This window comes from Oncorhynchus kisutch, linkage group LG9, assembly GCF_002021735.2.
Source record: "Oncorhynchus kisutch isolate 150728-3 linkage group LG9, Okis_V2, whole genome shotgun sequence".
Taxonomy (NCBI): Eukaryota; Metazoa; Chordata; class Actinopteri; order Salmoniformes; family Salmonidae; genus Oncorhynchus; species Oncorhynchus kisutch.
The window spans coordinates 496,908-512,500 of record NC_034182.2 but is presented as its reverse complement, the minus strand read 5'-3'; the positions used below and the strand labels follow the sequence as shown (position 1 = coordinate 512,500).

Genomic DNA, 15,593 nt, shown 5'->3' with positions numbered 1-15,593 from the left:
GGTATAATATGCACCAGTTGAGGCTGGTGGGGGGAGCTATAGGAGGATGGGCTCATTGTAATGGCTGGAATGGAATCAATGGAACGGAGACAAACATGTGGTTTCAATATGTTTGATGCGTTTAATACCGTTCCATTGAATCCATTCCTGCCATTACAATGAGCCCATCCTCCTATAACTCCTCCCACCAGCCTCCTCTGCTATGCATTCTCTATGCACATATACTGTATACTGGTGTAGGTTGTGTTCATGTACTATAGTCTATAGGTAAGAATAGTACTTGAAATGAAATAGTAGCCTGGTCCCATATCGGTTTGTGTTGTAAACTCAAGCACAAGCAGATATGGGAACAGGCTAATGTACTTGCCCTGTGGAGCAAGACAACAAGGCAGATTATAGTGAGAGTCCATAATACTAACTTTCCATTGGTGTCAGAGAGGGTAATTAATGACGCAAATATACTTTCCAATACAAACACCAGCTACCTAGTTATAAATACAAATAGCAGAAATAATGGGAAGCTGTGCAGGGTAGTATTTACAGTGTGCATTTGGGGACAACAAGGCTTACACAGGGAGTCAGGCTGTTGACTATGGTAAGTGTAGATACTGTATTATAAACTTGCTATGTGTGTCAGAGTGCAACTAGTGACGCAAACACCCTTTTAATACAAACACCAGCTGTCTAATCCTAAAAGTAGCTCATAGCAAAGTCAAGCTGCATCCTGACTTCAACAGTGGATAAGGGATGAAAGTGCATCCGATAGAGAAAACGTCACGTTTCCATGTTCAATCATATAACATTGTTTACTATGGAATGAGAAAGAAATCTTCCCCCGAAATGAATGGACTCAAAATGACACCTCTTTGCAGGTAACCAGACACAGGGCCATGTGGTGTGCCGCTTTGCTTGTGTGTGTGTGTGTGTGTGTGTGTGTGTGTGTGTGTGTGTGTGTGTGTGTGTGTGTGTGTGTGTGTGTGTGTGTGTGTGTGTGAGCACACACAGTGGGCCGCTATTGTGACGTGTGGCTGGAGAAGCATCTGTTTCCAGTAATGAGGTGGACAGCCTCCATCACCACGACAGGGAAGACACCATCTCTCTAGTGCGTCTGGATGGTCTTCATGGTGTTATGTGTGCTTACTGGAAATGTGCGATGACCTCTGAATCTGTACTCAGATTTCCTTATTGCACTGAGACTGAGACACTATACATCCATCTTGCTATGTCTCCAACTTCACATTATATACTAAACAAAAATATATGTGTGTATGGCGTTGTGTGGGCGAGCGGTTTGCTGATGTCAACGTTGTGTGAACAGAGTGCCCCATGGTGGCGGTGGAGTTATGGTATGGGCAGGCATAAAATTCGGACAACGAATACAATTGCATTTTATCGATGGCAATTTGAATGCACAGAGATACCGTGACGAGATCCTAAGGCCCATTGTCGTGCCATTCATTCGCACCATCACCTCCTGTTTCAGCATAATAATGCACAGCCCCACATTGCAAAGATATGTGCACAATTCCTGGAAGCTGAACATTTCCCAGGTCTTCCATGGCCTGCATACTTACCAGACATGTCACCCATTGAGCATGTTTGGGATGCTCTGGATTGACGTGTACAACAGCGTGTTCCTGTTCCCGCCAACATCCAGCAACTTCGCGCAGCCATTGAAGAGGAGTGGGACAACATTCCACAGGCCACAATCCACAGCCTAATCAACTCTATGCGAAGGAGATGTGTCGCGCACTGCATGAGGCAGATGGTGGTCACACCAGATACTGGCTCGTTTCTGATCCACGCCCCTACCTTTTTTTAAGGTACAGTATCTGTGACCAACAGATGCATATCTGTATTCCCAGTCATGTGAAATCCATAGATTAGGGCCTAATGAATGTATCCCCAGTCATGTGAAATCCATAGATTAGGGCATAATGAATGTATCCCCAGTCATGTGAAATCCATAGATTAGGGCCTAATGAATGTATCCCCAGTCATGTGAAATCCATAGATTAGGGCCTAATGAATGTATTCCCAGTCATGTGAAATCCATAGATTAGGGCCTAATGAATGTATCCCCAGTCATGTGAAATCCATAGATTAGGGCCTAATGAATGTATTCCCAGTCATATGAAATCCATAGATTAGGGCCTAATGAATGTATCCCCAGTCATGTGAAATCCATAGATTAGGGCCTAATGAATGTATTCCCAGTCATGTGAAATCCATAGATTAGGGCCTAATGAATGTATTCCCAGTCATGTGAAATCCATAGATTAGGGCATAATGAATGTATTCCCAGTCATGTGAAATCCATAGATTAGGGCCTAATTAATGTATTCCCAGTCATGTGAAATCCATAGATTAGGGCATAATGAATGTATTCCCAGTCATGTGAAATCCATAGATTAGGGCCTAATGAATGTATTCCCAGTCATGTGAAATCCATAGATTAGGGCCTAATGAATGTATTCCCAGTCATGTGAAATCCATAGATTAGGGCATAATGCATTTTTCTTATTGATTGATTTCCTTATATGAACTGTAACTCAGTAAAATCTTTGAAATTGGTGCGTGTTGCGTTTATATTTTTGTTCAGTATGAATATTGTTCTGAAGTCAATGTACCACCGTGTGTGCTGGGTTGTTTCTGACTTGGCTCCGCTGCTGTTCAACATAAATCAATACTGGCTGATTCATATTACACATATATTTTGACAGCTTGTTTCAGTGCACTGGGTCCTTGCCTTATCTACTGTTGAAGTTCATACAAAACTGGAACTTGATATGAGTTATTTCTAGAACCAGAAAGTGTGTGTTCATGTAAAATATGAACTTGATACGTGATATTTTTAGAACTAGATATCTGGTGTTTGTATTGGAAAATTGTATTTGCGTCACTAGTTGGACTCTCGGACACCCTTAGCAAGTTTATATACAGTATGTGCATTAACCATAGTCAACAGTGTCTTGGCTGGTGGTACTGTAGTATTGGGAAGTACATTTTCTTCACTATTTGAAGCCTTGGGGTAAAGTTGTACAAATATGTACAAATATTGAATTCCAATTCAATTCCAAAAGATGTAAATGTTTTGACATTTCCAATTCAATTCCACAAAAAAAGTACAAATATTCCAATTACATAACTGAATTTAGTGAATTCAAGAATTGAATTGGGATTTCAGTTTAAATTGGAAATGACCCCAATTCTGGTACAGTTTAATGTAAACTTGATCCCAACCCTGGTACAGTTTAATGTAAACTTGATCCCAACCCTGGTACAGTTTAATGTAAACTTGATCCCAACCCTGGTACAGTTTAATGTAAACTTGATCCCAACCCTGGTACAGTTTAATGTAAACTTGATTCCAACCCTGGTACAGTTTAATGTAAACTTGATTCCAACCCTGGTACAGTTTAATGTAAACTTGATCCCAACCCTGGTACAGTTTAATGTAAACTTGATTCCAACCCTGGTACAGTTTAATGTAAACTTGATTCCAACCCTGGTACAGTTTAATGTAAACTTGATCCCAACCCTGGTACAGTTTAATGTAAACTTGATCCCAACCCTGGTACAGTTTAATGTAAACTTGATCCCAACCCTGGTACAGTTTAATGTAAACTTGATCCCAGCTCTGGTACACTTTAATGTAAACTTGATCCCAACCCTGGTACAGTTTAATGTAAACTTGATTCCAACCCTGGTACACTTTAATGTAAACTTGATCCCAACCCTGGTACAGTTTAATGTAAACTTGATTCCAACCCTGGTACACTTTAATGTAAACTTGATCCCAACCCTGGTACAGTTTCATGTAAACTTGATCCCAACCCTGGTACACTTTAATGTAAACTTGATCCCAACCCTGGTACACTTTAATGTAAACTTGATCCCAACCCTGGTACACTTTAATGTAAACTTGATCCCAACCCTGGTACACTTTAATGTAAACTTGATCCCTACTCTGGTACACTTTAATGTAAACTTGATCCCAACCCTGGTACACTTTAATGTAAACTTGATCCCTACTCTGGTACACTTTAATGTAAACTTGACCCTAACCCTGGTACACTTTAATGTAAACTTGACCCCAACCCTGGTACACTTTAAAAACCCAATAATGTTGTGGGTCCATCAGACAAAAACATGAACACCACACAAGGGTTAATGGAATGAATAGTGTAAAAGTGTACTGCAGGATTTGTTCTGAACCATTTCAACCTGTATTGCTATATTTCCTGTATAGCTAGGCTGTCTGAACAGTGACAGCCTGTATTGCTATATTTCCTGTATAGGTAGGCTGTCTGAACAGTGACAGCCTGTATTGCTATATTTCCTGTATAGGTAGGCTGTCTGAACAGTGACAGCCTGTATTGCTATATTTCCTGTATAGCTAGGCTGTCTGAACAGTGACAGCCTGTATTGCTATATTTCCTGTATAGGTAGGCTGTCTGAACAGTGACAGCCTGTATTGCTATATTTCCTGTATAGGTAGGCTGTCTGAACAGTGACAGCCTGTATTTCTATATTTCCTGTATAGGTAGGCTGTCTGAACAGTGACAGCCTGTATTGCTATATTTCCTGTATAGGTAGGCTGTCTGAACAGTGACAGCCTGTATTGCTATATTTCCTGTATTGGTAGGCTGTCTGAACAGTGACAGACTGTATTGCTATATTTCCTGTATAGGTAGGCTGTCTGAACAGTGACAGCCTGTATTGCTATATTTCCTGTATAGCTAGGCTGTCTGAACGGTGTCAGGATTAGCCTGAAAGTCTGAGGGAATTGAATTTGAGTTGGAATTTGTAGAATTGTTGGGGACAATATTGAATTAGGGAATTTAATTCTTGGAATTTGGAATCGAAAGGAATTGAATTATCTCTGAATTCAAAGACTGACCTGTATTTTGAATTTAATTGAATGGAATTTAGAGGGAGAGAGAATTGAACTGGAATTGCATTTGTGGAATTGACTCTGAAGTGTAAACACTTCACCCATCTTCACTGTAACCATCCACAATACAACTTCACACTATTTCTGATACTGTGCTGTAACTATATTCACACCACTGCTGTTGGGTCATATTTAATCCCCCGGTCAATATTGTATCAGTTGGTGTAACGTACCAGCGCGTCCTGGTAAACGTTGGTCCATTGAACCTGCTTGGCCTTGTTGTTTGCTTTGACCATGGGCCTTCCCAGTACATCCAGATACTCCTGTTGTGTGTGAGAGAGGAATCAGACCAAACCAATGAAACAATCACTACTGTGTATTGAATAGCATAACTATATAGAGAGGTGTACCATATGACCACAAGAGGGCATAAGACACAAACTCGAAAGAACTGTAAAAACACTGTATTACATTATTACAACGTGCCAGATTTACTGAACATTTGCACCAAAGCAAGGTTTGCCTCTTATAGTTGAGTTTAGACTTGAGTGTTTTAAGATCTATTTGATTACTGTTTACCTGAGTGTTGATCCTGATAGCACCGATGGAGGGGATTTCATAATAGTACCCTGGAACACAAGTATTTCACCTTTACACGTCATAACTTACAATATAACATACCAGGACACAGTATAGCAGACTTTGGCTCTGATTGAATCCCATGACAATGCATCCTTGTTCTCTTCCTGGAAGTAGTCACTTATCTGACATGGTCTGGTCCTACTGTAAAAGCATTAGGGTGGACACATTGCTTTTCCTCATCTAATCATATCAGATAGGTAGGAAGGAGGTAGTATTCAGGCAGGGCCGTGACGTATGTGTGTTTGCGCGCGCGTGTGTTCTGTACCTTTGTTGGTGCAGGCCATCCACTGGATTGGTCCTTTGTCATAGTTGTGTTGGCCCACTGAGAACGTGAATATCCGCACCTATAGGGTCAACATAGGGTCAAGGGTCATAAATAGATGTAACATGTCTGTATCTGTGTAAAGTATGTTTCAGTGTATGCATATGACTTGTATATCTCTACAGTATGTATATGTTGGTGTGTATTATCTAGCAAGAGATGGGAACACTAGTCCACCAGTTGCCCTGGGATTTCTACACTCTGCTTACCAAACACATTTACACAGTATACGGCCGATTAGGAACAAATATACACACCTCAGGAGGCTGGTGAAGGGAGGACGGCTCATAATAATGACTGGAATGGAGTGACTGTAATGGTATCAGACACTAGGAAAATATGTATTTGATGTGTTCGAATACCATTCCATGGATTCTGCTCCAGCCATTACCATGAGTCCATCCTCCCCAATTAAGGTGCAACCAGCCCCCTGTGATACACACATCTGTATCATTGAGTAATTGAAGCGCTTTGATTTATGCACGACAGAATGCATCCTGTAGCAGCTCCTCTGATGGAGCACTTCCCCAGGATCATGTAAACTACCCACAGAACCTCCTCTTCCTGAGGGTTCCTTATGTCTGTGTGTAGGAGACGTCTCTATCTCTCAACCAACCTTTTTGTCAGCGTTATACTTCTGGAAGATCTCCTGGGCCCTCTCCTCTCCTCCGTCAGTGAACAGCATGATGATCTTGTTACACAACGCCCTGCCCTGGGTCACGTTCAACTAGAGAGACAGAGAGGGGAATGACGGAGGGGGGATAGAAAGAGTGGGGAGAGGAGGGGGGGGAGTGGGGACACAGAGAGAGAAGTGGATTTACAGAGAGAGAAAGAGAGAGAGGGGGGAGTGGGGACACAGAGAGAGAAGTGGGTTTACAGAGAGAGAAAGAGAGAGGGGGGGGAGTGGGGACACAGAGAGAGAAGTGGGTTTACAGAGAGAGAAAGAGAGGGGGGGGGGAGTGGGGACACAGCACAGAGAGAGAACGAGAGAGAGGACGAGAAGGGACACAGAGACAAGGGGGGGGGGGGGGGGCGAGAGGAAACAACACAACATACATTTTATGTAATTTAAATTACTAAAGCACAGTGATTAGGTTTACGATGCACTGTGTGTTTACAAACCATCAGAAAATAAATCAGTTATTGAAAGATCATTTTATTGTGTCTTGAACCACTATTTCCCCAGGTCTTGTATTTGTTGTACTCAAACTAATTGACCTTTAGGATGGGACAATGAAGATTTATTGAATTGAAAAGGTCAGACCTGGACAAACCATTCCCAATTAAATCCACTTATTTTACTTTCAATAAACTTAAATCTAAGAGTGTTGACCTTCCTTTTTACAAATCATTTAATTTCATTTATGAATGTGGGCACCCTATCAACATAAGGTTTGATGGAAATGGTTTAATGAATCGCCATCAGAGTCCTATTTATAAGGAACCAAATGGAGGAAAACGGACTGAAACAGGGAGAGAGACTGCCTGAATTTGTCCAATAACAAACGTTTTGCTACGGTGTGCCCAAATGAATTACGACCCAAGTGATTGAAACAAATAGAAGAGTGAAATGTCCAAAATCACCAGCAGATGGCGATACGTGACAACAATAACAGGTGGTCTCCTCTGGGGCAATTACTAGTACTATAGCTTGTGTTTCCATTTTTATTCTCATAATTTAAGCTAATCTAATGTCTCAATTTCATCGAGTTACATCAACCACGTGGGCTAATGAAAAACAGGGAAAACACAGGGGACACAAAGTCTGAAGAGTTGGAATGGAAAAATACAAGGGATATGTTTAATGTTTTGTAGACACACAGACCATGCCTCTCTCCCTGCCTCTTCTTTTCCTCTCGCTTTCTCGCTCAATCTCTTGAACGCACTCACACACGCCACACCACAGTCCCTCCTAACTGACACTCAACCTCATGGACACACACATGTACGTGAATACATCCAAACACATCAAACTATAGCACACACACACACACACACACTCTCATCCCCTACCGATGAGAGCTGCTCGAAGGCCAACTCGAAGCCGCCTTTATAGTTGGTGATGCCCTTGGCTGAGATGTTCCGCACAGCATCCTTCAGGAACCTCTTGTTCCTCACGTTGGCCTGTACCAGGTTCTGAAAGCACGCTGCCTTCATCGCTTTATCATTGAACTGTACCAGACAGATAGACAGAGGGAGGGGGGGGATGAGTTGTTGAATTATCATTGAACTGTACCAGACAGATAGACAGAGGGAGGGGGGGGGGTGAGTTGTTGAATTATCATTGAACTGTACCAGACAGATAGACAGAGGGAGGGAGGGGTGAGTTGTTGAATTATCATTGAACTGTACCAGACAGATAGACAGAGGGAGGGGGGGGGGATGAGTTGTTGAATTATCATTGAACTGTACCAGACAGATAGACAGAGGGAGGGGGGGAGAGATGAGTTGTTGAATTATCATTGAACTGTACCAGACAGATAGACAGAGGGAGGGAGGGGGATGAGTTGTTGAATTATCATTGAACTGTACCAGACAGATAGACAGAGGGAGGGGGGGGATGAGTTGTTGAATTATCATTGAACTGTACCAGACAGATAGACAGAGGGAGGGAGGGGGGGGATGAGTTGTTGAATTATCATCGAACTGTACCAGACAGATAGACAGAGGGAGGGGGGGGGGTGAGTTGTTGAATTATCATTGAACTGTACCAGACAGATAGACAGAGGGAGGGGGGGGATGAGTTGTTGAATTATCATTGAACTGTACCAGACAGATAGACAGAGGGGGGTGGGGGGGGGGGGGGGGGTGAGTTGTTGAATTATCATTGAACTGTACCAGACAGATAGACAGAGGGGGGGGGGGGTGAGTTGTTGAATTATCATTGAACTGTACCAGACAGATAGACAGAGGGAGGGGGAGAGAGATGAGTTGTTGAATTATCATTGAACTGTACCAGACAGATAGACAGAGGGGGGGGGGGGGGGGGGGGGGGTGAGTTGTTAAATTATCATTGAACTGTACCAGACAGATAGACAGAGGGAGGGGGGGGATGAGTTGTTGAATTATCATTGAACTGTACCAGACAGATAGACAGAGGGAGGGGGGGGGGGGTGAGGTGTTGAATTATCATTGAACTGTACCAGACAGATAGACAGAGGGAGGGAGGGGGGGGGGGGGGGTGAGTTGTTGAATTATCATTGAACTGTACCAGACAGATAGACAGAGGGAGGGGGGGATGAGTTGTTGAAATATCATTGAACTGTACCAGACAGATAGACAGAGGGAGGGGGGGATGAGTTGATGAATTATCATTGAACTGTACCAGACAGATAGACAGACGGGGGGGGGGGGGGGATGAGTTGATTAACTATCATCGAACTGTACCAGACAGATAGACAGAGGGGGGGTGGGGGTGAGTTGTTGAATTATCATTGAACTGTACCAGACAGATAGACAGAGGGAGGGGGGGATGAGTTGTTGAATTATCATTGAACTGTACCAGACAGATAGACAGAGGGAGGGGGGAGGGGGGGATGAGTTGTTGAATTATCATTGAACTGTACCAGACAGATAGACAGAGGGAGGGGGGAGGGGGGGGATGAGTTGTTGAATTATCATCGAACTGAATGAGAGACAGAAAGAGAAATAGAAAAGTCACAAACTGAGACAGAGGATGAGCCATACATATACGTTCCTACACACCCACACACACGACAGGGAATAAGGCTCTGTGTTTTAAGGCATTGATGTTTGGTACAGGCTATGGTTAGAAATACCAATATTAGTCATTTCAAATGGGAAGTGATATCATTCTGTCCACATTTACATACACAAGAAAAGTTGACTGCTACAGACACTCCAGTTACAGAGATCACTACTACAGACACTCCAGCTACAGAGATCACTGCTACACACACTCCATTTACAGAGATAACTGCTACAGACACTCCAGCTACAGAGATAACTGCTACACACACTCCATTTACAGAGATAACTGCTACAGACACTCCAGTTACAGAGATAACTGCTACAGACACTCCAGTTACAGAGATAACTGCTACAGACACTCCAGTTACAGAGATAACTGCTACAGACACTCCAGTTACAGAGATAACTGCTACACACACTCCATTTACAGAGATAACTGCTACAGACACTCCAGTTACAGAGATAACTGCTACAGACACTCCAGTTACAGAGATCACTACTACAGACACTCCAGTTACAGAGATAACTGCTACAGACACTCCAGCCACAGAGATCACTTCTACAGACACTCCAGTTACAGAGATCACTGCTACAGACACTCCAGTTACAGAGATCACTGCTACAGACACTCCAGTTACAGAGATAACTGCTACACACACTCCATTTACAGAGATAACTGCTACAGACACTCCAGTTACAGAGATAACTGCTACAGACACTCCAGTTACAGAGATCACTGCTACAGACACTCCAGTTACAGAGATCACTGCTACAGACACTCCAGTTACAGAGATAACTGCTACACACACTCCATTTACAGAGATAACTGCTACAGACACTCCAGTTACAGAGATAACTGCTACAGACACTCCAGCCACAGAGATCACTTCTACAGACACTCCAGTTACAGAGATCACTGCTACAGACACTCCAGTTACAGAGATCACTGCTACAGACACTCCAGTTACAGAGATAACTGCTACAGACACTCCAGTTACAGAGATAACTGCTACACACTCCAGTTACAGAGATAACTGCTACACACACTCCATTTACAGAGATAACTGCTACACACTCCAGTTACAGAGATAACTGCTACAGACACTCCAGTTACAGAGATAACTGCTACACACTCCAGTTACAGAGATAACTGCTACACACACTCCAGTTACAGAGATAACTGCTACAGACACTCCAGTTACAGAGATAACTGCTACACACTCCAGTTACAGAGATAACTGCTACACACACTCCAGTTAGAGATCACTGCTGCACGCACTCCAGTGCACAAACGACCGCTACAGTCACGCACCACAGCAAACAAAGGTGTCTACCTCCTCATCTGTGTGTGTGAAGCACACGGAGACTGAGAAATTAGTCACTGTCACGTTTCAAACATCTGGGTTGGGAGGGGTCTGTGGGGACAATGATATTAGCATCGCCATCTGTACAACCAGTCTCTCTCTAACACACACACACACACACACACACACACACACACACACACACACACACACACACACACACACACACACACACGTTCTTGTTATGAAATCAGTCTTCTTATTCTTATAAGAAGGGTTCATTAGCTTTGCCTGAAAATCTTTAGTTGGCTCTGAAACATTAATATCCGTATAACGCTGCCTAATTTAATCAGCATCAAACAACCGTTGGGTTGCTAGGACTACCTCTCTGAAAAATACAACAACTGAAATGTCTTGTTATTAAGGAAGTAGAAAAACAAATATAATTATAACATACAGAAATCAAATCAATTCCAAGAGCAAATTAAGATTCATATTAAGAGACAGTAAGAGCAAGAGAGAGTGAGATGGAGAGAGAGAGACAGAGAGACAGAGAGCGAGAGAGAGAGACAGAGAGACAGAGAGAGAGCGAGAGAGCGAGAGGGAGAGAGAGAGACAGAGAGCGAGAGAGAGCGAGATGGAGAGAGAGAGACAGAGAGAGAGACAGAGACAGAGAGACAGAGAGAGAGAGGGAGAGAGAGAGGGAGAGAGAGAGACAGAGACAGAGAGACAGAGAGAGAGAGTGAGATGGAGAGAGAGAGACAGACAGAGAGACAGAGACAGAGAGACAGAGAGAGAGCGAGAGAGCGAGAGGGAGAGAGAGAGACAGAGAGCGAGAGAGAGCGAGATGGAGAGACAGAGAGCGAGAGAGAGCGAGATGGAGAGACAGAGAGAGAGAGAGCGAGAGAGCGAGAGGGAGAGACAGACAGAGAGCGAGCGAGAGAGAGCGAGATGGAGAGAAACTTACACGCACACACACACACACACACACTCTTCAGAAAACTTTCCCCTCCATAACCTAAAGAAACGGAAGGGTGTGGAGACATAAGAACTGGGGGGATTGATGTAAAGTTTTCATATATCACCACAGGGGGACTTGTGTTTCTGCAGATCCAAATAAAGACTAACATGCTGGGGCGGTTTCTAAATAATTATGGATGGAGATGTCCCCTGTCCCCAGCCCCAGTTTCTCACAGAATTTCCAATAGTTGCAGGGACTTCTCTATTAATCTCCTTCGTTTTAAGTTCGGGAACTGGATAGTCGCATCTGTATTTCATCATTCCTCGCCACTCTCATATCGTCTATCTGGCGCTCACATGGGCTACCGTTGTGTTGGTTACACATGCCCCGGATTTACACTCTGATAAACTTGACTCTGCTGCACACAGATAATTGTATATGGGCACACTGAACACATAGAACTATAGGCACACACACACTGAACACACAGAACTATAGGCACACACACACGGGCACACTGAACACACAGAACTATAGGCACACACACACGGGCACACTGAACACACAGAACTATAGGCACACACACACAAACGTTCATAGATGACCAGCAGGGTCAAATAATAATCACAGTGGTTGTAGAGGGTGCAACAGGTCAGCACCTCAAGAGTAAATGTCAGTTGGCTTTTCATTCCAAGAACCCATTCCTCAAACACAATAACGACTAGCACAAAGTCATTGCATTCGTCCTATGTTATAATGGGTAAAGATCACAGTCATTCCATTCGTCCGATAAATAGCCTATGTGTAAAGACCACGTTCTGCCAACTGCCTTGGATACTCACATAGACCACATTGACGTAGTCATCGTCAGACAGGGTCTCCAGCATCTCGTTGACAGAGGTGTGGATTAGCTTGAGGGTGAGACCAGAGACACTGCCACTCCTACGGACAGACGTTATAACCTGTTATTACATACCTATGACTGTTTTTTATTACGTGCCTATTACTATAATGTAATGGGAAAATAACCATGAAAAACAGTCATTGTCTGGTCTGGAGGTGTGGATCAGTTTGAGCGTTAACTCAGACACCTACAGGAAGGAGAGAAAGGGCATTAAGTACCACAGGAGCAGGTTATTACCCGATGCTACACATCTAGGACTGTGTTATCCAGACAAATATGTGTTTGTTTGTTCTGGATTTAACTTGAACTGGATTGCTTCCTTCAGCCAAGAGCTAAAATAGTCTGTTGTTGTATTTCTCTTGATGAACACATCTATATCCGCAGCAGAGTAATGAGCAAGGGGAATCAGACCACTTAAACAACAAATATATCTGACTCAACCAACACCACCATACTGTAATTCATATTTAGCACTAGGCCTAAGTGTGGTGCCGTCATTACATATGCAATAAGACCACTAACTAGCTTGTTAGCATTCAGGGGCCCAGAAAGACATTGCCCTTTAAATTTGCCACGGCTGAAGCTATAAAACTAACATTGAGTGTGATGAAGTAGGAGACATGAGTCGTGTGCTAAATGGTGTGCTACCCTATTCCCCATACAGTGCACTACTTTTGACTAGTGCCGTATGGGACTCTGGTCAAAAGTAGTGCACTATAGGGAATAGGGTGCCATTTGGGACACATACAGAGACAAAGGCATTAAAACAACCACAGGCTGCATGACTACTAGGCTTTTAGCTAACACTAATAGGCTCTCTAGATATAGGCCTATCAGGATAAACATGTGAGGGGAAGTGGCTAGCGTCATTAGGCTAACCCAGCAATGGACTTAAAGCGCTATCACCATGCCTCATCTAGCCGACGCTAACGCTACATGAAAGGCTAACATTAGCATAGAGTGAGTCACTAACTCTGACATTTTGTGTTGTCGTTGCGGTGCCGAGAATTGGACATTTAATGATATAGGCCTACACTTGAACATAGCACCACTCAAGTTAAAATTGGATGTGAGAGAAGTTGAGAGCAGATGGTCTATTTATAAATACATGGTTTAATTGGTTGCAGGTAAAGACAAAATGCACAGAACGGAAAAAAGGAGAAGTGAAGGGTTGTTTCTTGTATATTCCTTCTGCTCGGGCATCCCCACGACGGCAGCAGCACGGCTTTGATGTTGAAATAGCCTGTCAATCGGGCCAATTATCTACCTCGCGTCAAGAGCTAAGGGGGGCGAAATGGATTTTTCTTATATATATTTTTTATTGTTCTCATTTAGGTGCTGGCACGGTGCCAGCCTTTCCATTCCAGGCACAGCCGATTAATCAGGGTGCAGGGGCTTTACCCATCTAATATAGACAAATCGTTTTTGTTCCATGACAACAACAAAAAACTCCCTATAGGCAATTCTCATTAGCACATAATAAGATGATACCGTTATGTATGTTATGTACAGTATACAGCAGGGATTTGCTGAAGAACTAGATAACCATGACATTGATAGCCTAGTGTGTAGTTGATACAATAACATATAGTGGTTTGATTAAAGATGCACTGTGCAGAAATCGCTCCCCCATTTCCTGGTTGTTAAAATTGTAATAGTTTGCCTAATTTCTATTTAGGTGACAAAACAAGCATGTCTAGTGTAGAGAATCATTATACCATCTAAACCGCTGTGAAATATCTTTCACATAACCCAAAATATTGTATTTTCAGCTTTTTGAAGTTGATGTACTGCTTCTTAGACTTGCTTTCAATGAGAATGACAGATCAATAACTATGTGAATTTGGGTTGGGTCCCTCAAAAAGTGACATCTTTCAGCTTTAAGACAAAGTAGTCTGGCTGTCTTGCTCTACGTTTCCAAGTTTCCACGTGATTTCGGATGTACTTTACATTAAATAGCCATATACCCAGGGAGTAATTGTGGAAGTTTATAGGGACTCTTGTAATTGCCTTGTATCAGGCTACAGGTAGTAGCAGCACTTACACAACCACTGTCACTTTAGTTTTACAAGAAAACGAATAAGTGAGTTCCTAAATGTAGGCACTCCATTACGACACCTACAGGATTTCCCCATTTTTCAACAGACAATTCCTATTGTCGTATTGTTTTATTTTTTTTGTCCAAAACAATGAAAATTGTGTACTTATTAGCTTGATCTGATGTTGTTTCATTTCTTTAAAAAAATGTATTTAACCTTTATATAACTAGGCAAGTCAGTTAAGAACAAATTCTTATTTACAATGATGGCCTACCCAAACCCAGATGATGCTGGGCCAATTGTGTGCTGCCATATGGGACTCCCAATCACGGCCGGTTGTGATAAAGCCTGGAATCGAACCAGGGTCTTAGAACCTATGTGTAAGGTCTGTGTAATACTAACCCATGACTGTAATTCACTTTGAATAAGATTACTAAAATATAAAAATGTAAACAAAAGTGTAATTGTGGTTGAGAATTCTTAAGTGTAAACTACAGTTCAAAAGTTTGGGATCACTTAGAAACTGTTTTGAAAGAACTAGAAGGCCAGCATCCCGGAGTCGCCTCGTCACTGTTGATGTTGAGACTGGTGTTTTGCGAGTACTTTTTAATGAATCTGCCAATGAGGACTTGTGAGGCGTCTGTTTCCCAAACTAGACAATCTAATATACTTGTCCTCTTGCTCAATTGTGCCTCCCACTCCTCTTTCTATTCTGGTTGGATCCAGTTTGCGCTGTTCTGTGAAGTGAGTAGTACACAGCGTTGTACGAGATCTTCAGTTTCTTGGCAATTTCTCTCATGGAATAGCCTTCAT

The 15,593-nt window shown here is 42.8% G+C and overlaps 1 protein-coding gene across 4 annotated transcripts in view; it reads right to left on the bottom strand.

The window, feature by feature from the left end:
- Nucleotides 1-15,593, bottom strand: part of LOC109879081 (voltage-dependent calcium channel subunit alpha-2/delta-1) — a 177,486-nt gene that overhangs the window by 43,358 nt on the left and 118,535 nt on the right. For all 4 annotated transcript variants that reach the window (XM_031831414.1, XM_031831413.1, XM_031831415.1 and 1 more), the window contains exons 10-15: nucleotides 12,680-12,779; nucleotides 7,875-8,033; nucleotides 6,478-6,588; nucleotides 5,805-5,883; nucleotides 5,477-5,526; nucleotides 5,131-5,220 (exon numbers count right to left, since the gene is read on the bottom strand). In XM_031831414.1, coding sequence (XP_031687274.1) covers nucleotides 5,131-5,220; nucleotides 5,477-5,526; nucleotides 5,805-5,883; nucleotides 6,478-6,588; nucleotides 7,875-8,033; nucleotides 12,680-12,779 — 589 coding nt within the window. The remainder of the gene's footprint in view (nucleotides 1-5,130; nucleotides 5,221-5,476; nucleotides 5,527-5,804; nucleotides 5,884-6,477; nucleotides 6,589-7,874; nucleotides 8,034-12,679; nucleotides 12,780-15,593) is intronic.